Source organism: Gigantopelta aegis, chromosome 3 (assembly GCF_016097555.1).
Source record: "Gigantopelta aegis isolate Gae_Host chromosome 3, Gae_host_genome, whole genome shotgun sequence".
NCBI classification, from domain to species: Eukaryota; Metazoa; Mollusca; class Gastropoda; order Neomphalida; family Peltospiridae; genus Gigantopelta; species Gigantopelta aegis.
The window spans coordinates 27251119-27276456 of NC_054701.1; the positions used below are offsets into that span (position 1 = coordinate 27251119).

Sequence of the window (25338 nt, forward strand, 5' to 3'; positions counted from 1 at the left end):
TCAAGGCATTGTGAAAATACATCCAGGAAAACTATATGTGAACAGACAGATTGTTATTCTCACTGCTACATTTTAACTACATGTATGCACAACAAAACAAGAAAAGAAGAAGAATCAAAAAGTCTCCTACTGCAATCTGGTTTTTCAATGCTTCATTCTGAATGCGAAGAGTCTGAAGCTCTCCCTCTGTTGCTGGAGTTCCCTTAAAATATAATAAAACAAATACATAAATGAATAAACTTAGTGTTGAGTACCGTAGCTATATCTAGCACTGCCCTGCATGAGCACATACATGCATAAAATGGCTTTTGATAAATTTCTAGGGCAATGGTAATGGAGTAATATGATCTACAATTAACTATGAAGAGATTTTCACCTGTATCCTGGGACCAGCTTCCATCGACTTGTTGTCAAGCTGGCGCTGTAGAGACCGGATCTGCTCTTTCAGCTCGTGCTCCTGGCGCTTTGAAGCCGACAGCAGAGACCTTGCTTCACTCAGTGCCAAGTTCGACTCCAGCAGCTCTCTCTGCATTTCAGATGACACACCACAAGATGGGCCCAATCGTGAATTCTAAGTAGAAACAGTCATATTTAGGGAATTTATTAAGTTTTAAAGTAGGAAGCTGATAGCACCTCTCAAAATATTGTAATTATTATGCAATGAATTCAAAATATTTTGCTGAAAAATACAGCCAGCGAAGATGTCACAACTGATGAAATACACCAGTAGCTTGGTTAATTTGAAAGCTATGGATGGTGTGGTGATAAAAATCATTGTCTTCCTTGTCAAAAGCCCAAAGAAAAAGCAAGTATAATTAATGTACAATTTAATCTGACATAACCAACTTTTACACAGGGTTAGATAACTTGATGATTTCTTAATACACCGGGTATGAGCAACAGACGACGTAACTTTTACGACTGATAACACAACTTACGCAGTTCAAAAATTACTTAATTGTCAATTTGTCCTTTCACATTGCATCATAGTTTTTATAAACTATTTGAACAAATTAAACTTTTATATTAATAGTGAAGTTGTTACATTTCTATCTTGTTGCAGAGTGGCAATATATTTTTGTGCAGATGATTAAATAAGTTTACAAACAAATGGTTCTAGAATAAACAAATCTTAGTTTACAAATGTTTTGCTACTGAAATTAAGTAGGCAAGAAAAAGAATCTATCACTGTTGTGAGGTGTAGATAAGGCAATACCAATCTGTTAGACAAAATGTATCTTTGTAATGGCCTAGATCAACCTTGACTCTCACAAAAAGACAACATCACAACAATAGATTCTCTTGATACAGGTTTGTCAGTCAATAATTTCAATGTTATTAACTACTCTGTTATAAATAAGTGCGTAGATGGTAAAAAGCTTTCTTAAAGACGACCGGAAAGAAAAAAAGAAAAAACCCCATAAACAAGCAGGGCTAAAAAGTAAATACCTTAAAAGTGGTATCGTCTTTCTCAGGTTGTTTTGTCTTTGCCTCAAGCTGTTTGATCTGGGTTTCAAGTTGTTGGTTCACCTCTCGTAAACTCTGCAGTTCATCCACTTGGGTCTTTAAACTATCACACGTCTTCTGCAGTTGCTCAAGTTGGCTTGCTAGGTCCAGTTTCTCCTGCTCAGCACACTCTAGCTGTCCACACTGGCTGCTGGATCCCTGTAGCTGTTCCATGTGTTTCTGGAGACTGTTTACCTTAGCCTCAAGGTAGCGTTTTTCCTGATGAAGATCTTCCACTTTCTGGTCACTGCCCACGGCAAATGACTTTGTTCGTTTGAGACTGTTTCGGACCTTCGTGATCTCATTGTCTTTGGCACAATCATCTACACTACTGTTTGTTTTCAACTTGTCAAGTACAGACTTCAGAGATTGAACTTCATCAGACATAGAGTCTATTTTACCCTGAAGCACAAGTTTTTCTTTCTTCAACTTGCTGTTTTCTTCAACAACATCTTTCTTTTTATCCATTTCCTTCTCCAACTCTGTGGTGGTACCCTCCAACCATTTCACTTTTTCTTCCAATTCTTCCTTCACTTTCCTTAAATCAGAATCACTGTCTGAATTCTTTGTTCGTTTCCATTCCTCTTTCTGTGCTTCAAGGCTTTCAATTCTTTGTTGAAGAGCCAACTTTTCTTCAAGGAGTTTATCAACCAGCGATCGTCTTGAATCAGCCGACAGATTCTCAGATTTACCACTTGATGCCTTCTCATGTTCTTTTAACTGTGTTTGTAGCTTTTGTTTTTCATTTTCTAAATCTTCTAATTTCTTTGACAATTCTTGTTTTTCTTTTTCCAAACATTCTAATTTCTTTGACAATTCTTGTTTTTCTTTTTCCAAACATTCTAATTTCTTTGACAAATCTCGTTGTTCCCTTTCCAAATTTTCTAATTTTACGGACAAGGCTTTGTTATCCTTTTCCAAATGTTCTACTTTCTTTGACAGTTCTTGTTTTTCTTTTTCCAAATGTTCGACTTTCTTTGACAGTTCTTGTTTTTCTTTTTCCAAAGGTTCCACTTTCTTTGACAGTTCTTGTTTTTCTTTTTCCAAATGTTCTACTTTCTTTGACAGTTCTTGTTTTTCTTTTTCAATTTTTTCTAATTTCTTGGACAGGTCTTGGTTTTCTTTTTCTAATTGTTCTAATTTGTTGGATAGTTTTTCTAAATCTTGTTTCTTTTTTGATTCAAGATCACACACTAGCTTCTGCAAGGACTCATTTTGTTTCTGTACACTTTCAAGTTCAGCAAACTTCTTTTCAAGGTCAGAGTTTTTTCTTTGCAAACATTCAAACTTGTCCAGCTTTTGATTCAAATTCTGATTTTGTTTAGTACTCTGACTGTAGTCTTTTTCTAACTTCTGTAGTTTTTGTTCCAGAGATTTCAATTCAATTTTCAAGTTCTGCATTTCCTTAACCTGTTTCTCCAACAATTTCTTTTCCTTTTCCAAGCCTGATAGCTTTTCCTTTGTGACAATGTGCTTTTGTTCAGACTTTTCATACTGAACTATTCTTTCCTTCATTTTGTCATTTTCTCTTTGTAGCTTGGCAATTTGATTCTCGAGATCAGATTTTTCTGTTTGAATAGATTTCAAAGATGCATCAGACTTCCTCTTGTCTTTTTCTAAATTCTCCAACGTCTTTAACTTTGACTCTAACTGTTTCCTTTCTCTCTCAACAGTCTCCAGTTTCAAGATCTTTTCTGACAAATCATCCTTTTCTTTCCTCAATTCCAACAGGTCCTCTTCGAATTCTTCCTTCTCTTTTTGTGCTATTCTTTCCAGTTTTTGTTTTTCTTCCTCAACACACACCAACCTCTCCTCAACCTCCATCTTTAACATTTCCATTGCCTCCAGCTCAGTCAACTTCTTCTCAAGATCTTGTTTCTCCGTTTCTGCCCTCTCCAGCTTTGAAAGTTTTTCTTCAAGATTTCTCTTTTCAGTTTTTAGATTTTCCTGGTCCTTAACCTGTTTCTCAAGTGATTTATTTTCCCTTTCCAAGGATAACAGCTTCTCTTTTGTAATGTTTTGATCTTGCTCCAGTTTTTCATACTGAACTATTCTCTGCTTTAAACTGTCATTTTCTGTTCTAAGCTTTAAAATTTGATTTTCAAGGTCAGATTTTTCATTCTGCACTGATTTCAAACACTTCTCAGATAATCGCTTATCTTTCTCTACGCTCCCTAGTTTTTTAATTCTTTTCTCCAACTCTTTTTTTTCAGCTTCAACAGTGTCCAATTTAACAATTTGTTTCATCAAATCTTCCTTCTCCTTTTCCAATTTAGTAAAATTCTCTTCATATTCTTTCTTTTCTTTCTTGACCTTTTTCTCCAACTCTTGTTTGTTCTTCTCAACACCCTCCAACTTCTCCTCTGCCTCTTTCTTTAACTTTTCCAACTTTGCTAATTTCTTATCAAGATCTCGTTTTTCTGCTTCTACGTTAACCAGCTTGAAAAGTTTCTCGTCAGCTTTGACCTTTTCCTTCTCGACATGCTCCAATCTAGAGATCTTTCTCTTTAAATCTTGGTTGTCTTTCTCAGCATTTTCAAATTTTTTCAAAGATTGTTTCAATTCTTCCAACTCTGTTTCATGTTTCTTCAGCTTTCTTTCCAAAATATTTTTCTCATCAGCATACTTATTCACTGCTTTTTGCAAATCACTGTTCGATTTCAGTAGCTGGTTAATTTTAGAATTCAGTTCACCTTTTTCTTTCAGCTGTTCATCTTTGCTAGATGCAACTTTCTGCAGGGATTCCACGACGACTTGTAAGTCAGTTTTCTGTTGATAGAGCTGTTGGATTTCCGATTTGGCATCAGCTAACCGTCTTTCAGCATGTAATATCTGATCACACTTTTCTTCAAGCTCTTTGTTAAGTGAACTGATCTTTTCTTCCAAAAAGCACATTTTGTTGTCAAGCTGTTTTCTCTCAGCTATAAGTTGTTCAATGTGTTCTTCTGCCCTTTTGTTTCTTAAATTAAAACAAACAAATAAATCAATCAATACTGGAAAATAAATAAATAAAACCATCATAATATACCAAACTTACTTATATATTTAGTTACTGGATGATTTAATTGACCCTTTTCTTGGAGGTCACTAACCACCAATTAACCAATAACTCTCTGTCCTGGACAGACAGCCCAGATAGCTGAGGTGTGTGGCTACGACAATGTGCTTGAACTTTATTTGGATATACGCATGCAAATAAATATAAATGAATTAATTAAATGTAGCCAAACAAGAAAGCAATGGAATCAAACATTGTATTTAACTGCACTAATTTAAATGTTTTGTAGACATTTTCCACAAGTCATGAATTAGTTTTCATATGATTTCTATATATACATGTGTCTGATATTCTTAAGACTGTTTCATATTTAATGTAGAAATTTAAACAAACACTGTCAAAATAGGGTTTCAAAGAGTAATTAACAAATAAAAAAATATTTTAACGAAAGCAGATTTCCAAATAAAAAATTACATAATATTAAAATAATGCAGAACCATTTAAAAAAAATAATAATACCTTTCTTCAGACAGTTTATAGTCCTGTGCCTTTTCTTGAAGGTCAGTAACCAATGCCGACAATTCATCAATTTTCTAAATAAAATAATTAATGACAGTTACAGTGATAGCTTTAAATACATTTCAAATAATCACATATTCTGAAGCAATAAGAATATTAAATATTTACAGTTATTATTAATTTTAAATAATGGGGATAATGTTAAAAATGTTCAATACTGAACTCTAATTACTGAGAAAAAAAGGCACTGTCCAAAAAATAAAAAGAAAGAAACAAAAGAGAAGATAATTCACCTTTAAAATGTTCTCAAATGACATATAACTACACCAAAATACAGTGTAAAAATTATTGTCGGCATAAGACTGAACTGAAACTATTAAAAAAAATCGATATTAATAATACTGGATATATAGCTACAAGTATCAACAATGTCAATAAGCTCACTTTAGTTTTATATTGCAATTCCTGCGTCTTCGATTCAAGACTGTTCTGCATTGTGGCCTGCAACTCCTGAAAGGATAAAGGCAAAATCTTAACTGTCATCACATTCCCTGTCAAACATAATCCTTGGCAGATTCTATAATTATTTTGACACTTGGTCTACACAATGAGAAAAAAAAAACCTGTTTATATAGATTATACTTATAAAAAGCATTAAGGGATCTCTTATGTGTATTTTTCGTGACAGGACAGTACATATCATAGCCTTTGATATATCAGTTTTGAGGCACTGGTCATCACCTGAAAAACATGATTCACTGTGGGCAATGGATCCCATGACCCTTCAAACCTCACACGAATGCTCTACCATTGATCTACATCCTGCAGCTAACATATGCAACAATGTGAATGTTTAGTGTTGAGGAATGTGCGCAACGTTCGAAGTAGAACAGTCACCTTGATGAGTGACTTCTGGTCCTGCACCTCCTGCTGGTAGAGCTTCATGTGCTGAATCAAACTCTCTTTCTTCTTCTGACTCGCCTCAGATTTCTGTGTGTGGTGCTTGTTTTCCTCACTCATTTGCTGCAATATTCACAAATATCATCATCAATTATTCACACTTCTGTGGATAATGTTAATTTTCCTGTTTCATTTTCTGCAATATCAGGGCTTCTAGAATTTTTATAAAATTCACTAGCCATGGGATCAGTGATTTAAAAATTTTACAAACCACAATTTCAAATTCACTAGCCCTACTTTAAATTAATACAATTTTACTAATAGTAATAATCAGATATGTCACCTAAAGAACTAAAAAACCTACCATTGGGGATTGGGAGGGGGGGGGGGGGGGGGGGGGGGGGGGGGGGGTGGTGGGGGTGAGGCAGGGGGCAGAAATTTCATATTTACAAAATACTTAAATGTAGCATTTGACAACTTTTTTTCACTAGCCGTCGGGCATGGCAATAGTAGTTATTTACTAGCCCAATATTGAATATCACTAGCCATGGGAGTGGGGCTACCACAATCTAGAAGTCCTGTTGGCAATATTCACAAACATTACCAATCTTTTTGCAACTGTAACTATATAAAAAACAATATTGGTTGAATAATTAATCAATATCTGCCTTAGAGATCGCCAATCAACCTCTGAACAATGATGATTAATAGATAAAGAAAACCCCGAATTAATTGCTATTTTCCATTGTCCTGAACTTATCTGTAACAATCTATAACATTGCATAAATGGTGAATGGTCATGATCACAGTACTTTGTAGATTTGTTATGCTGCTCTTCTAAAACTTAAGTGCTATTTCAAATATTTTGATATTTAACCCATTAAATTGTTAAACAAATGAATATTTAATCACAGTAGGGTTGTGGATTTTGTTTGGTGACATAAAAGTGAGGAAAAGTTAAACAGAGAAATAAGAGCCATTACACATGTACGGGACTTACCTTGATAACACGTTTCATCATTTCTTCCTTCTGTCTCCACGTTCTTGCTTCTTGGTCATATTTGTCAATCAGCTTCTCTAGTTCCTAAATAAAAAGATCAAGTATTAATAATTTTCTTTAATTATTTCAACCCCTAGAGATGTTTTATATACCAGATGACAGTATAACATACGATTTGTGTCAACAGTCATCCTCTGTTCAACTGGCTGAGATGTGTTGGGCACAAAGGAACAGTACATGTTCTTGATGAATGCTAATATTAAAAATCTGCCTAAAATTCAGTATGAACATGAACATTTTAATTGTTTTCAAGATCTAATATATACTGGTAAATTTGTCGACGGACTCATTTACATTATATAACTGGCAAGTCATAATAAACAAAAAAACTGGTATCCTTTATCACCATCAGTCCATTAGAAACCAAACCAAACACTACCCAGAACCACCCTACTTATTTTAACAGGTAATATTATAATAATCAATTATATTCTTGTGTACAATGAAGGCACTTACTTATTACTGACCTATATAGGAATAAACCATCCACTGTTAGCTTACACTAGGCTACATAACATAATTTGCTAAGCTAAAAGAAGAAACCTTTATTTTCTCAATCGTCTTGGTACTGTGAAGCATGGAGGGTCGACCAGATTTCAGTGTCACATGTAGCTCCTATAAACAAAAGAAAAAGAAAAAAGAAGAAAAAGATTTTTAAAAAAGGATAGAAAAAAGATGTATTAACTTGTTGAATCTAAAAAAAATTAACAATGGAATTTTTTTTATAAAACTTGTTTTAGCAACATCTTGGTACATTTTTCAAAGACTAGTTGGTGTCTAGCATAAGATTACTTGGGCTAGAAAGTGAGAAAATCATCTATTAAAACTATAATGAATGAATGAATTAACGTTTGTTTAAACACCTCAGAACAAAAATACATATCGGCTATTGGGTGTCACAAATGGTAAGTATATGGAAATATTATTTATATATATTCATGTAAAACCAGTGTAAGGAGCTGTGGGGGAAAAGTATAATATAATACATAAAATCAAGGTAAGTATATTTTAAAACTTTGTAATTAAAACTATAAGTGAAATTAATAGCAGGTGTTTTTAAAGCCTGCTTGCATGGACATCCCCTTTCAAAAAAATTAATAATAATAATACTTTAAAACCCATACTAGTCTCTTAGGTTTCAAGCTGCTTGTTGATTCTGATTTTTCCACTGGTGGTAGCCAACTGCTGTCCATGTTTTCACGGAAAGAGGAGTTCATCTTCTGGTGAAGCTGTTCAATCTCACTGGCATGCTCCCGTTCCTGGTCCTCATAGGCCTCAACAAGATCTTCCAGATTCTACATGTTAGTAAATAGCAGACTAACTATGTCAGAAGTACACCATTACACCAAAAGTATAAGACCAAAATAACAGAACTAAATTATGAACTTTTAATAACTGATCATCAGAATAGAAACAAATCATGTTTGCACCAGTATAATGAATCTAGACTGGCCATTTAATATATCCATATCTCAAGTGGAAATCATTCCGTGAATTTAACACACACATAAACCAGGCGTTCAATAGATTTTCAGACACATGTGACACATGACAAATAGAAAAGTTCTAATCAACTATATCATCAAAAAACATTAAAAATAATTATGTGACAAAAAATTGCCTGAGAATCAATTGGGGTTTTTTATACTTCAGATTTTTTAATGCAATTGAGATAACTTGATAATTATTTACTATACATTGCTGTGTGTTAAATTATATCCTCCAGGAATAATGATCATACTGTAATATCCAATAGTTTAAAGTGGAGAAGATGAGTGTAATTACAATATGCAATATTACCTGTATTGTCAAAACAAGTTCCTTAATTTCATTATGCTTTTCTTGCAGCTGTTCATTCCACAAGTCATCTCTATTCTCCATCAGAGCAATGTCACGTTTCTGACTCTCTCGAGATTTTCGACGTTCCTTACACAAAAAGAGCAGCAAATTAATTTAACTTCACTGTTCACACTTTGACCGACTTCGTCAAATAAATAATACACAATACCTGAGCCTATTAGTAAAGTTTGTTTTCTGTAATGACACTACTTAGAGCACACTGACTGCTTAATCATCGGCTATTGGATGTCAAACATTTGGCTGAGCCTATCAAAAGAAAACGAATGAACAAAAGTGGAATGAAAGACACTTGAAATGGTTCTTCTTTTAAGGAGAAATACTTTTTTTTAACCTTTAGCCATGCCTCTACAAAAATTAGCCATGCCTCTACAAAAAGCTTTTACAAAACTGATTTGCAGTGGCATTTAATAATTATTGGGTATTTACTTTGTTATACTATCTGTACTAAAGTGTCACTGCCAGATAATTTGAATTTCGGTGGCTGGTAGCCCGATGTTCAGGACAGATATTATGAAAAGAAAACACCAATTTCTCCTACCTTGTCTAGTTTTAACTGCATGTGTGACAGCTGTTTCTGGGTTTCTTCAAGAGTCTTGTTACATGACGCGAGATTCCGTCTCTTCTGGTTTAACTCACGAAGCAGATTCTCGTTATCCGCTTCAAGTTGAATAATAATGTCACGCAATTCATCAGCTTGAGTTCTGCAACAGTCCAGTCAAATGTTTAACCATACATTAACTTATAGCAATGTCATGGTAAAATTAAAATATTAATATTATACATGAATGATGGTGAATTAGAGATGGTGAATACATTGTGATACTAAGCACACTGCAGAATGCAATGATGAAATAGCAACAGCAACAATAAAAATTAAAACATTTTAAAATGCAGCAATTTTTACCATTACCTCACCTCTGAATCGGAGGGGGAATGACAACCAAGCATATTTGCAATTTAAGAAGTTATATTATTTGCCATTTAAAGTTACATGTATTTGAGATCAAACATAGCTCATGATCACATTAACCATCCAACTCTTCCCCTACAAGAACACTCATCCAAAAAACAGAAAATAAATTTTATCTTGTACTTACAAAGTTATTTCATCCTCAATATGCTTGACTTCAGAGTTCATATCAATGATTTGCTGCCACAAACCCTGACCTTGTTTCTCTAGACTGTTATGGTCCTCTAATTCTATGTTCAGCTGTTCTGCTAAAGTCTAAAACAGTCCAAATAAAACTCAATGCATTCGTGTATTTATGGTTAACGTAACATAAATAACTTTTTTCATTTAGACTTCTTGAGTTTTTATTTTGTCTGGTGTTACCGCAATATATGAGGCTTTGTTTCATTAAAATGTTAAACTCTGTACATATCTGAGTGCATATAAACTAAATGACACATTTTAAAACTGAGTGTAATATTAAAGTAATAAAAATGCTTTGAATTGTGAAAGGATAATGATAATTATAATAGATACGGTCATCCATTTCAAAAATGTTATTTGCTCCATTTGCATTTTTCTTTTGTTAAAATTGTTTCTGCTTTGTATTTCTATTTTATATCAATACAAATATAGAATAGCTAGGGCTATAACAAACAACCATTATTGAAAGAATAACCCAAACCAAATTTTTTATCCTATCAAGTTGCTACAGGGTGGATGCAGGCCTGTGAGAACTGAAAATTTGCAAAACCCACTTACACATTACACAAAAACCAATAATGTTATACCATATACCAATGAGAGGTATTATTCTACAATATCATTTAGATAACTTCTATCAAATCAACAGATTTCTTTTTAATATAAAAACAGAAAGTTAAATAAACTACTGACCTCTTGAAAGCAAACATTTTACTTGATCCCACTAGTGTCCAGTTAGAGAGGTTTCACTCTGTATGTATATCATTAAAACTATATACTTAGATACTTTCCCACTCACTTTTGTTTTTGTTACATAGAATTCCAGTTCCCTCTCGAGAGCCTCCTTCTCGATGTTGATCTGCACGATGCAGTGGTCCTTCTCCCTGCTCTCCAGACTGAGTCGCCTAACATCGGCCTTCATCTCGCTCTGTGACTGCTCCATCTGGCAGCACTGCTCTCTCAGATTCCTCAGCTCGGACACCTTCACAGTCAGCGTCACCTCCACGTTGGGTGAGTCCGAACACAGAGTCTGCACAGCCGTCGAGTACGACCGGTCGCCATCATACTCGTTTATCACCGTCTGTGTCAGGGTCTTCGTTTCGCGGCGACACCTGCAAATCAGGGATGCGATACTCATTTAACAACAGAAGCTGAAATAAGTTTTTGAAAACGCTGCTGACCCTAGGTTTTAGGTCATGTAAAATACTTGCGACTATTACAGCTTGTTTTGAGTTAACTTACATATTATTTACAATGTTTTGCTTAAATAATAAATTTTTAGTAAGTCCAATTTGATTTGGTTTGTCCTGGAGTTTGCAGGATCTCAAAGTTAATTTTATGTGAAACAAAAAAAAAAGGTATGTACCTCAAAAACTGAAACCACAGCTTTAAACAAAAAACATTTTCAGCTTTTGTAATCAAATTCAAATTTTATGTTAAAAAAAAAAAAAAAAAAAAAAAAAAAAAAAAAATTATATATATTTGTTGCAGCTTTTTTAAAGGAATGGAATATTTGTTTAATAACAGCTCAGCATACTTAAAGTATGGTTATTTGGTATCAAACATACAAATATGTGTATTTCAATAATGCAATATATTCTACTATTTTCAGAAGTAAATTTCTATGCATTCTACTATTTTCAGAAGTAAATTTCTATGCATTCACCCTCAAAACATACTTTGTGGTCACATTAATTAATATTTAAATGAAATACTACTAATGGAAAGGGTTTGCTTATTTATTTCTATATACATTATATTTAAAAGCTTTAAATAAAGCTGTAAAAACATTTTCCCGATTTACAGGTAAAGCCTTTTTAAATCAAATTAATTGAAAAACAATACAAGGTGAGAGGTTTCAGCTAAAAAAAATGTTTAACAAGTTTTGTTGCCAGCCCCTTGTTTACAATTAGAACAACACATACCAAGGGTAAAACATGGGTTGTGTACATAAAAATAATAAAACAACATAATATAATACTTTAGGGTACTGGCTTGCAAACCCCACCTCATATCCATCCCCACCCCCTCTTCATCCCCACCCCCCCCCTCTCTCTCTCTCTCTCTCTGTCTCTCTCTCACTACATATCTAATCAATGTAGCTATCCATTTATCTTTCTCTCACGCAAAAAAACCAACAACACACTTTCATCCTTTTCCATTCTATGAACGACGTACATAAATATTTAAAATACGCACATGATATACACACATTATATATATATACACATATACACATATACACATACATACATACATACATACATACATACATACATATCCATACACACACACACACACACACATATACACATACACACACATACACATGTATGTATCTACATTATTAATGCGTGGACCGCTGGGAACAAGACGATGCACAAGGAAAGTTACAAAAATTTGGTCTGTTCAAAAAGACTTGGTGAAGAATTTATTAAGATTGTTCTTAAAATAATTATTAACAACTATAAGCTTGACAGATTAGCAGATAACATAGGATTTCCATCTTTATGTGGTTGGGATATTCTCAAATGCAAATGATATTGACTTACAGTCCTTTTTCAGCCAGAGTTCTCACAAATGTAAAGCCAACAAATGGCAAGTCTAAGCCAGTGAAATCCCGGTGGACTTTGTGATCATTTAATGTTGCAGGTCGCTTCACTTTTTCAACATCCTCGAAATTAGATGTGTCATCCAGACTACTGATTGTTGGTACAAATGGAGGTGTTTCTAAAACAAAATATAAAAAAAATAATTAAAAAGTAAAACAGAACAGAGCATGAATACACAAAGATATAAAAAAACCCACTAAAAAGCATTTCTGTTAAAAATAATAAAATAAAAAAATAAATAAAGAGTAAAATTAGTATTTAATAGGAAACATTGACTTCAATACTACACAAGGTCTTTTCATAAGTACAATATTCTTACATTAAAAAACCCAATACATATCTGATTAAAAAGATCCTCTTTCGCATCACATATATGGTAATTAAATTATTTAATGTATTAATTATGGATCACATTCTGTGAAATGATTAACACTCTAATAAAGATTTGTATTCTTATTTTAATGGTAACAATAATGCTTGCAGAAAAATATAGTATACATACATATCAATAAACTTTATATTTATCTTTTTTATACGTACACATAGACATATTTTACAATTACTGATAAAGGAGCTACAAATAAATGAATCACTAATGATACCAAAACAAAAATACTGAATTATGAACAACGAAATGGTTGAACACAGTTCCTACAGTCTTACTTTGAAGAATGTCATCCCACTTGATATCACCAAAGAAAGAATGTGTTTTGATGGTCTTCCACTTCAAACGACTGTCACTATCTGTCAAGAGTTCTTGGATAAAATCTTTGGCTGTTTTTGAGACATTGCAGTCATCAGGGAATGTCAGTTTTGTCTGTGAATGAAGTATTGAAATGTCATAATCAAATATTTAGCATATTGTGATACATTACATAAAGTAGGGAATTAAGGAAGGAAATGTTTTATTGAATGATGCATTCAACACATTTTATTTACGGTTATATGGCGTCAGACATATGGTTAATTCCACAACAAGATATTGAGAAAGGAAACCCGCTGTCGCCATTTCATTGGCTACTCTTTTCGATTAGCAACAAAGAATCTTTTACATGCACCATCCCACAGACAGGATAGTACATACCACGGCCTTTGTTACACCAGTTGTGGAGTACTGGCTGGAACGAGAAATAGCCCAATGGGTCCACTAACGGGGATCAATCCAAGACCGACCGCACATCAAGCGAATGCTTTACCACTGGGCTACATCCCACCCTAAGGAATTAAGATCTTTAGTCTGGTGTTAAAAACAAATGTTTAACATTCAAAGTAAAGCATCAGAAAGTAAGCAATATATTGAAATACATAAAACTGAACAACTGTAAGGTTATATAAATGAAGCTGGTGTAGACTTTGCACTGCTTTGTATGCAGTCAACTGCTAAAAGAAACTTAAGAAAAGAAGATTTTGGGTTTTTTTTAAAAGGCTTGTCACTTAGCAATGTCTGGAATTTCAAAATGTAGTCTGAAAATATTTTATATGTATCAAGAACTGTTTTTACAAAATTAAACGGTTTGCATCATGCAGGCAATTTTTTGAAAAACTATAGCTATATGAATTGTTTATCACAAATTCTACACAAGTCTTGACCAAATACACCATAAGAATCTATACTGTTTAGAAAATCACCAGTTTCAATAAGTACCTTGAACTGCATAATGTTGCTGTATGTAGTCACCATAGAGCCATAGTCATCAGTAAATGGGGTCTTGCCAAACAACATTTCATACGCACACACTCCCAGAGACCACCAGTCCACTTCCACCCCATAGAGCTTGGCACCGCAGTTCGTGTTCAACGAAGTCAGCAGTTCGGGGGCCACATAGTCTGGTGTGCCTACAGGCAAATGTGAAGAAACCTGCAAAATTCAACACATTTTAAAATTTATTTTAAAAAATACAACAACTTTATATCATTATAATATTATAAAATTAATTTATTTTGCTTGTTTGTTTGGTTTAACAACGCCACTAGAGCACATTGATTAATTAATAACTGGACACTGGATGTCAAACATTTTGTTTGTTTGCTTTATTTAACGACATCACTAGAGCTTATTGATTAATTAATGATCGGCTACTGGATGTCAAACATTTGGTAATTGTGAAACGCACTAAATTTGTCCATTAGCAGCTGAGGAAGCTTTTAAATGCACCTTCCAACAGAGGACAGCAGATACCATGGCCTAATACTAATCATGGCGCACTGGTTGGGACGGGTTAATTTATTTAAACAGTCAAGTAAAACAATGCTTAAAACAAAACATACTGTACAAATTATGGTCAAGTTAAGGAGAGCTTATTATCAGTTATTGTTTCAGACAGCTCAATATCAAGTTTATTATTATTAAATTTAAATCAGAATACTACTAAATAACTGTTTTACATTTATACACAATCACCTGCATTAAAATGCAGTGTTTGTAAACATGATTAACAAAGTGTTATCAACAAACAAGGAAACCACGGTAGTTTATTAGATTGTAATTGGCAATTTGATTGTTAAAACCTCGTTCTGTACATAATTCTACTCATAGTTGACAAAGTTTTCATATATACCAAATTATCTTTATCTAATTTTGCTGCAGATCCAAAATCAGCCAATTTGATATGTCCAGTCTGATCCAAAAGAATGTTTTCAGGTTTAATGTCCCTGGAAAATAAAATAAAAATCAATAAGAAACACAGTTCACATGATAATGATATTCAAATTTTAACAAGAGTACTGGTGAGGTACATGATATGTCCATTAAAAATAGGTCGCAATGACCTAGTTATGGTATGCAACACCGCCGTCCCAAGTTGTACTTACATGCAAGGTTTAGTGATCCTATAGGAATTGATAAGAAAGCAATGGCCTGAACAAGAATTTCTATAATGTGCAGTAATGCGGGAAAAGTAGGTTGTGGTGACCTAATTAGGGTATGCAACATACAGTGATCCCAGTTTGTACTTGTATACAATGATTGATGATCCTATATGAATTGACAGTTGATTATGCCTTTGATGCCAAATACAGTGATTTCTTATTCCAAAAACAGAAATAACATAGATAATTCTAGCTAATGACTGGCAGTTGGCAGAACCAGTTCACTGTTAGAGGGAATTCACAAAGGTGTTTAGAGGTTAGGTTATAGTATCAAAAGAAAGTGTATATTTTTTCTATTCAAGATGTAACCACAAATACATAAAGCTTAGATCTCATTATACGACGCAACACAACTCAAATGTAGTCACATCGTGTTTATTAAAAAGGTTGTCTCATGTGATCTAGGCTTAACGGTCTTTATTAAATGACCAGAGTGACAAAGCAAGTCTATTTGTGACTAATCTCACCTGTGAACGTAACCCATCTCATGAAGATCGTTGATTGCTACAGCTATTTCAGCTAGGTAGACCACTGCCATGTCTTCATCAAACTTGTCATCGTGCCTGACAAAATATCAACACCTCTTTTAGAACTTTTTATACACAAATTAAGTTCCCAATTCTACCTACCATGAACAATTAGCTTTTAAATGGAGTCTTACTCTTAAAGAGGTCTTACTCTATATCATAAAATAGGACAAATGCATGCACAAATAAAGGTAAAGGTTTGGATTGTGTCAGTCACTGTACCTTGACAGAAGAGACAGAAGATCTCCGCCCGGGTGGAAGTCCATCACCAGGTACAGGTTCACTGCATCCTGGAAGGCGTAGTGCAGGTGTGTGATCCACGGGCTGGTGGTGGTCGCCATTATATCACGTTCTTCTTCATAAAACGATATCTGGAACAAAACAATGACTTAATTTAACAGGCCTATGAGAATTGAAAATTTACATGACACATCTACAGGTTATGCAAAAATAAATTTAGCTAACCCATTTTCTCTTTACGTAACCCACTATGTCTATGTAAATGACGTCCTAAATTTTGTTCAACAAAACCCCCCAGCTTAAACAAAATTAGATTTGTATGAGCAACGTGCGAACGAAACGAATGTTTTCACAATTTTCGGAGACCAGTATAAAATATTATCACCCCCATTCTTCCACACCATAGAAAAGGTCAGTTTGAAAAAGAGCGTTTCACTTTCTATTTGTTATATTTTGGAAACAAGAGAGACCAAATAAAAATATTAATTTGGAGACAGCACTATACTTTAACTCTCAGATGATGGCTTAAAACCTGATTTTGAGGATATGTAAGAAATAGAATACATTTGTGTCTGTTAGATACCACTTATCTTACAACTCGTTGTTTAAAAAAGTATCAAACTTGCTTGTTAGATACATTTTAAAACAACTTGTGGTTGTAAAATTAATGGTATCTAATGGCCACTCATGTCTTATTCTCTATATACCACAGTATGTTAACTACAGAGACTATATTAAGGGCTAGTAAACTGGCACGACATGTAGTATATATATATGCATTGTGTTGCTGAACTACACATATACCTATACACAAACATATATAGTTATATATATGGCAGATAATTTATATGATAGTATTAGTGGTAAAAACCTCGGGCTGAGACAGAATGTCTTGTTTCCTGAGTACTTTCATGGCAAAAACCAGGTCTGACACTTTTTCATGTACGACTTGCACCACTCCGAAATGACCCCGACCAATGACATCTTTCACCTCAAAATCTGAAGCATGAAGCTTCAATGCCTCCACCTCACATATAGCATTGTGATCTGAAAAAAAAAAAAGTCATTTGCAATTGAAATCTACTAAGCCCGATTCTCATCTTTAATAGTTGATCATGAATGCTAAAACATATGTGAAAAGTTATCTTCTTAAATACAATATTGAAGTCTGGAGAACTTTAATATAATTATATAACAAAACAATTACCATTTTCAATGTAATAAGCAGTAATTAGCATCCTCTTGATGAGTAAATTTTTTTCAAGTTAATTTATGTCCAAAATCATGATTCATATATAGCGTGATTTAAACAAAGAAGAGAAAAAAAAGGTGCCAAAAAGTAGAGGGGGAACTTTTATATTTACACACTTTTACAACTAATATAAAGCAAAATATCTGAAAAGTGTGGGGGGGGGGGGGGGGGGGGGGGGCACACACCCCCACACACACATTTCCTACACCAGTGAAAATAATCCATCTAATTAGTGAAACACATGTAACATGTAGTTTCTCAGATGCAGAGACTTCAAACTGACTAATTATCATTTTTTTAAATTAATAACTGAAATAACTCACATTTTCTAATAAAATTCTTAACATTTTTATCCCGGGCAAGATTATCATGTGTGCATTCATCATACAAAGTCAGAAAGCCATCAAATAATTCCTCAGATGACAAAGTGTAGGTTGTGCGATCTGCTCTATCAAATGACGTTTGGTACAGTTTAGCAAGGCGCTTTTCAAGGCCATCAACTTTTCCTTCTTCTTCCGACATAACTGAAGAAAAATTTAACTATTAGCAAAAAGTAAATAACAAAATAGCTAGATACACAGTTTAACAAATCCACTAGCTCTCAGTCCCAGCTAGTGAATTTTTAGTCTGGGCTAGTTTGTAAAAATTTGTCCACTGTTGAACTCGAGACGATTTGTCCACAACCAAAAATTATTCTTGGACAATTCGTCCACTATAAAAAATTTTTTTTAGTTATTTACCATATATTTCGTCCACGGATTAAATAAATGTACAGACACTTTATTTTAGTGGAATATCGACACAAAGAATTGTCAAAGAAGCGCAGATTGTAATCGAATCCATGACGTTTCGCCCCCCAGCCAGTTCACCCCCAAATAGGATGTCAGTTCACCCCCAAGTGCAAAACCAGTTCACCCCTACAAAGATACCAGTTCGCCCCCAGTCAGTTCGGGTCATGGAAATCCTGGAAAGTCATGGAATAAGTATGTACCTCTTATGCCTGAGTGTAATAAAGTTCTGTTCTGATATACGTGTTTGTTCTGTGTTACACTAAACAAAAATTTACTCCGAAGTACTTCGTTTCGGCCTGAGCCATGTTTTCTATCAGCAGACGACATGTGTTGTTTTAGCAGCAATTAATGTTTCTGTCTAAATCCGTTCGTGTATCATTGTTTTGACATGATAGATTCAAAACAATAAAAGGGTTCCTACAAAGCACACCTTCATAAAATATTAATCAACTAGTTTATTACGCTGTAACGTGAGCGTGGGACTGTTACTTTATGTTGCGCATATGCTGATGTGACTATGTGAAATGGAGTACCGGTATTTAATTTTTTCGTGTGACAAAAAGTGTTTTTCTTTCTTTTTTCTCACTTCCACCCTGTGTTGAATAGTTAGAAATCACTACCATGGGATGATAATACAAATCAAGTAATTACGTTTTGCTTTTGGAAGGCAGTTTATTCTTTTTTAGTTCATAACAATTTCCTGCTGGCATAAACCTAAAATAAACACACACACACTTTAACATCCCTCTAAAGAAACAGTACAATAATTGTTTAAAAATAACAAATCATTGGGGGCTAACTGACAAATATTTGGGGGCGAATCGTCTTGGGGGCGAACAGGTCAAACTGGGGGCGAACTGACTGGGGGCGAATTGGCTGGGGGGGGGGGGGGGGGGCGAAACATCTGGTACCCATTGTAACCTAACCTAATAGCTTTGCCATGCCTATATCTCTGACATCGCCAGTGGCTTTGCCCGCGGCAGAAGTGGGGGTTACCAAGTATGATGGGGACAATTTGAAAGACATAGTCTATTATAGTTATAATATTGTAATTATAATAGGGAATGGGACAAGTAAAGTAAATTTATGTTCATTGTATTTACAAATTTATTATGACACTACCTTTGAACGAGCTCTCAAAATTAATAATAATAATATATATAGTTTGTGGAGTGTATAGCTGGAGAGTTGAAGAGAGGCTGTACAAAGAGGTAAAGGGTTGAAGAGCAGATGAGTAGAGGTTAGGTGCAGATTGTAATAATGTATTACTAAAATTATTATTTACTTGCTGTTTCTTGCTTATAATAATCCGCATAGTGCTTTTTTATTTAGTTCTTGTACTTTTCAGATCCAGACCAACAACACTGAAGGTTGGCACAGAAGGATCAACGCCAGTTACATGGGAAGGTATCCAATTTTACCTGCTGGTGCCTCTGCTTTTGCCGGAAGCCAAGTTGGTTGAAATGACCATGGAGCGGGTGAGCGACGAAAGGCTGGGTCGGAGGCAAAAGGTAAAGCAGAGGACCAGGCAGGGTGAAGTGTTTCAAATTTGGGAACAATACCACCAGGGTGATATCTCCACCAAGTTACTGATTCGAGCCAATTCAAGATTGGAATGAAATTGGAATGAAATTGGAATAAATGACATTTAGTACTCAGATTTACAGTTGAATGCACATTTGATCTTGATGCTTAATAAAATGAAATAGAAGACAACAAATTTTTATTTTATTTTATTTGTTTATTTTGGGCCACAAAGCACATGCATATGGACAAATGCGCACCTGTGGATGAAATGTGTACGGTAATACAGCAATTGCAACGTAGAAATGGTACTTTAGCAAGTGTTTAGTTACTAGCTTTGTTTTCTAAATAGTATGTTAGAATTATAGGTGTAATTGAAGAGCAATTTGAATAACATATCAATAAAGTACTATAATGAACACAGAAAGACAATAGCAAGTTGATAGTGCCACTAAAATTTTGTTCGTTTGATATACTAGTAGTTTACCACAAAATAAAAATAATTAACCATTTCAATGGCTAAGAAATAACATTTTAGATTTATTGGTCTAAATGTTGTAATCGAGTGGACGAATTGTCCGAGGTGGGTGAACAAATAGCACGGTGGATGAATCATCTGTGGACGAACCGTCCAGAGGATGAACCATCTGGAAAGCAACCATATCACCTATATCGACTTTGTTAAGATATCCTAGACCAAAACACATGCAATTTTTCACTGTCTGCCATTTTGCTTTTTATGGAATACTCTTCAAGAGGGGTGGAAGCCTCCTAAATATGTGATGTAATTTTAAATCTGACGTCACGATGAGTGTTATACCACAGCACAGCGAAGGTGCTATTGGTGACATCTTTTCTGCCTTGTATGTGTAATGTTTTTGTCAAAATTTGTCTGGAAAACATTTGGGGGAAATCTAACAGTAATGAAAGTTAGGAGAGTAATTTATCGTAGTTCTTAACAATTTGTTTCGGACTGTCACTGTAGCATACATAATTTTTATGATTTCTGTGGAATCCTACCAAAAAATCCCTAATTCAATGCCTAATACAGGGTTCTAACTTAACGGTCGCCCGATCACCCCTGTAAGGTTGCCCGCCTGGTGACCGATTTAAAAAAAATATTTTTAAATCAATAATAAATAAATAAATAAAAGTACAGCTATGTAGCCTACTTTGCACCATGAAAAAGTGTAGGTCTGCTTTTACATATAAACATATGCCCAGTATAAGAATAGGTGTAAGGTAAGTTAAGTGGCATGTAAAATTTATTATTATTATTTCATTAAGATGGGGTGGGGGGGGGAGGAAGGGGTTGTGTCGGTTATACGTTTGGTGAACGCAAGCATCTTTGTTTGTTGGAAATACCACAAATGTATTGGCAGCGACAGCGAGGAGTCACAGTGGCATGTCCGTTATTTATTTAAACTTAAAGAGTGGGTTGGTTGAGTGCAGGAAAATACTCAAAATAAATGTTTTCTCTTATAATCTGTTGCAATATTGTTGGTTTTTTAAAAAATATTATTCGGGCAAGTGAAAACAGATCCGGGCAAGTGAAAGTGCTGTCACCACTTGCCTGGATGGCAACTCAAAAAAAAAGGTTAAGTGCAGACACTGCTAATAATTGTTCATGGTTAATAAGTAGTCAGCCTCGTCAATTATTTTTGTCATTACATTCAATGGTCGAAATACAGTTCTCTTTTTTTTAGCGAGGGTGGGGCGAGGGTGGGGGGTGGGTGGGGGTGGGTGGGGGGTGGGGGGGGGTCGAACTGACTACGACGAGTGCTCAGGCTTGTGGGCGAAACGAATTTACGTAAACCTAATAAGACAAATATCTCACAACACAACACATCAGTCTCAAATGTATCGAGAACACGGGGCAACTGATTGAATGACAATATTATTTATTATAGTCACGATGTCTGAATGTGAATGTGACAATGATAATCACAAATTACAATCATGACAATGTGAATGTCGATCAAAAATTGTCATTGAACTCACTCACGCATCAGTCTCATGATGCAGTCACTGTATTACACTTACCTTTAATTTTATAAAGTTAAAATCAGTAGATACATTAGATTTTATCAAACAAAATACAGATACATTTTAAAAAACTTTTCTTAAAACAAATTTATTTACATTTTGCTTTAAAATCACCGCGGAAATGGCTCAGAGAAAATATTTTTGAAGTTCAACCAATCAAAATTGAACCCTGAAATCCAAAACGCCATCTATAGTAGTACTATAAGATGAACATCATAAATGTTCCGGGATGCAGTCGATTCGTCCACTGGACAATTCGTCCACGGACGATTCGTCCACTGAAAATTCGTCCACTGAGGAACTCGAGACGATTCGTCCACTACACAAAATCAGTTTCGGACGATTCGTCCACTGGGTTTTTATTTTCCCAGTACATTTCGTCCACGGCCTAAATAATGTGTACTACATGTACGTGGGGGCTAAATCAATTATTAGATATATTTTACCCCGTATTTTTTTTTGCTGTGTCATAAATTTACAAAGGTGAAAATAAATTATATTGCATTAGATTACGCTTGGTAGATGTTTTTGTAACAATGCTCTGCAGACATAATTCTTTGGTGTTTCTATTTATTCGGTTATTATTTGTTTCTATAATGTACGCCTTTCACGCTACATGTCGTAGGATGTTTTTAGTACAATACGCCCAGTAAAGATAATCTTTAGCCCTTCCCTTTCAACTTGTTTGGTTTCTGTTTGCATGAATGAATGAATGAATGAATGAATGAATGTTTAACGACACCCCAGCACGAAAAATACATCGGCTATTGGGTGTCAAACTACGGTAATGCAAACAAATAAGGTGATGATCAACATCAACATAAAAATTCAAGATTTAAATAAAAACACTGTAAAGAATTGTGCAAAAATACAAATATCACAGATACTGACTTTTACTCAAAATTTCAATTTGTGCTGTATTGGCCATTCTCAAAGACAATGTTACACCCCTGCATCACGGTGAGGTTACAGCACGCTCAGGGGTGTATGGACGGATGCAACGGCTGCAACGGCTGAAGCATAGGACCCGGCCGGGAGAATTCTTTGCCATTTGGAGACGCTACACCAATGACGAAATTACTGCCAAAGAATTGATTCGTGCTGTTGCGAGATTATCCATTCATTAGTTGGCTGACTGTTGGACGTTTCTCTTCCAGTGATATTTGAATGGATAATCTCCTACAGTGATTTGTGCAGTTAACAACGACGAAATACCATTCATCGATTCTACGCTGATTTAATTGACCAAAAGCATTGGCTTGTGCATTTCTACTACTGTCAAATATGTTAACTTTTGAATGACATTTGTTGTTTTGTTGAATTGTTTTTTAATGTACATTTAATTAAATTGGAATTGAAGACAATAAGTTTTTATTTTATTTCGAGGTTATTAGGCATATGGGGATAACGTGACGAGGGAGGGTACAGTGGATAGAATTTACCCCATAGAAGGAGACCATGACGGGGGGGGGGGGGGGGGGGTAATAAAGTCTTCCGACGCGGAGGCTTGCATTAACTATTTACCACATCGTGTACGAGCGAGTGGACGAATCGTCCGTGGACGTATCATCCGCATGATAATGAATACAAACAGTTAATAAAAACTGGATAGTAATGTTGAATTCTAACTCTATTCTACTTTTTTGGTTATAGTATACCACAAAATAATGTTAAGAAACGATTAATATGTTTGAAAAAAATGCAGTCATCGAGTGGACGAATTGTCCGAGGTGAGTGGACGAATTGTCCAGTGGACGAACCGTCTGGAAAGCAATGTTCCCACAAGCCATTTACCTTTCGACTGACCGTTCAAAATTGCGCCAAATTCCCTCAATCAAAATTGCGCACCCTTTTCTCTTTGGCATTTAACTGCTCCATTCAAATTCCATTCACGTTATGGATTTTTTTTTTACATAAATGACGAAATTTTAGTTTAGTTACTAGCTTTGTTTTCTAAATAGTATGTTAGAATTATAGGTGTAATTGAAAAGCAATTTGAATAACAACATATCAATAAAATACTATAATGGACACAGACAGACAATAACAAGTCGACAGTGCCACTAAAATTTAGTTTGTTTCATATACTAGTAGTTTACCACAAAACGAAAATAACTGTCAATTTCAATGGCTAAGAAATATCGTTTTAGATTTATTGGTCTAAATGTTTTAATCGAGTGGACGAATTGTCCGAGGTGGGTGGACGAATTGTACGTAGACGAATTGTACGGAGACGAATTGTACGGTGGACGAATCGTCGGTGGACGAAACGTCCAGAGGACGAACCGTCTGGAAAGCATATAAAATAGTAGACAGACATTTGGGCAGTTATCAACGCTCTCTTACCGTCAGAGACCAATCTATATAAATTCTGTGCAATCGCTGCCTACCAAACGGTAGCCTAGTGAAAGATTCCCGATCTAATGCAACAACAATCCTGTGTTTGACATTAAATACATTTACATCGATAATTTTTGAGCTCACATATTAATCACTAATACACACACAACAGGAAGAAACCCGTATACGTATTTAACCGGAACATTAGTGAAAGGGGTCGCTGTCGGGTTTCTTCCTGTATTTACACTTACAAGACAGCCTAAATAGCAGAGGACAGTGTGCTTGAACCTTAACTGGATATAAGTTGAAATAAATGAACGAAGACAAGACAACAGACTGGTTGTCACAGGAAATAAACGAATCAGAGAATGTGTCCACTGACGAGGTTAGATTCTAAGACACAAGCACCTCAGGCCGACTGAGCTAGATCTCGCCCTCAGTTCGAAATGAAGAATACAATAAAGATTGTTGTCATGTACACCTGGAAATTAATTAAGCACCACTTAGTTTTGACTATGTGACTTATAATTTGTCAGTCTTCTCGTTCTTCGTTGGTCAAATCATCAGACCAGTCATTCCCACAAAAGAAAAATTAGTTCAATGACTGTTCCATGCAGTTTTGTGGCGAGTGTTGTTGGGTTTGGCCATATTAATTGTCTGAATGTGTTGTGCAGGCTGCAGTCTTGTAAGAAATTTTTGCAAGTCATTGTGACCATTTCATGAATACTAAACACTGAAATTGATTTTCTCTGTAGATACAGATGATATTGAAAAATATGAACAGCAAGTAAATTAAAACTGTCATTATATCAATATTTAATGTATTCTATTGAAAAAGACAAAAAACCGTAAATATTTATGAAAATGTATGGTGATTAATTATGAGGCTGGAATCACCCTTATGTTCTTCTCAAAAGTAAATTATTCATGCCATCTTGGTGAATAACCAGAAGATACAGAATATGTAAAAACTCCCAGTATCACGTTTAAACCTGACCTCGTTGGCACAAACAACTACTTGTAGGCGCCATTTTGGCTGCAGTACAATTCAGGTGGTGCTTAATTCATTTCCAGGTGTGCATATAAACGAAACTTACGTTTATTATTAGTAAACATAATTTTAGTAAACAGGCCTAATGTAT

At 34.8% G+C, this 25338-nt stretch overlaps 1 protein-coding gene across 2 annotated transcripts in view; it reads right to left on the reverse strand.

Moving 5' to 3' along the window:
* LOC121367802 (citron Rho-interacting kinase-like) overlaps positions 1–21986 on the reverse strand; it is a 41786-nt gene extending 19800 nt beyond the window's left edge. The window contains exons 1-22 of one of the 2 annotated variants that reach the window (XM_041492176.1): positions 21854–21986; positions 17819–18019; positions 17115–17290; positions 16226–16374; positions 15944–16039; positions 15167–15260; positions 14254–14466; positions 13272–13425; positions 12549–12726; positions 10796–11108; positions 9941–10068; positions 9382–9544; positions 8784–8909; positions 8108–8278; positions 7527–7598; positions 6924–7007; positions 5921–6046; positions 5468–5533; positions 5024–5097; positions 1450–4465; positions 377–571; positions 131–202 (exon numbers count right to left, since the gene is read on the reverse strand). In XM_041492176.1, coding sequence (XP_041348110.1) covers positions 131–202; positions 377–571; positions 1450–4465; positions 5024–5097; positions 5468–5533; positions 5921–6046; positions 6924–7007; positions 7527–7598; positions 8108–8278; positions 8784–8909; positions 9382–9544; positions 9941–10068; positions 10796–11108; positions 12549–12726; positions 13272–13425; positions 14254–14466; positions 15167–15260; positions 15944–16039; positions 16226–16374; positions 17115–17290; positions 17819–18017 — 5865 coding nt within the window. In that variant the 5' untranslated portion in view covers positions 18018–18019; positions 21854–21986. The remainder of the gene's footprint in view (positions 1–130; positions 203–376; positions 572–1449; positions 4466–5023; positions 5098–5467; positions 5534–5920; positions 6047–6923; positions 7008–7526; positions 7599–8107; positions 8279–8783; positions 8910–9381; positions 9545–9940; positions 10069–10795; positions 11109–12548; positions 12727–13271; positions 13426–14253; positions 14467–15166; positions 15261–15943; positions 16040–16225; positions 16375–17114; positions 17291–17818; positions 18020–21853) is intronic. The other variant, XM_041492177.1, reaches the window with a different exon arrangement.
* Positions 21987–25338: the final 3352 nt, after the last annotated feature.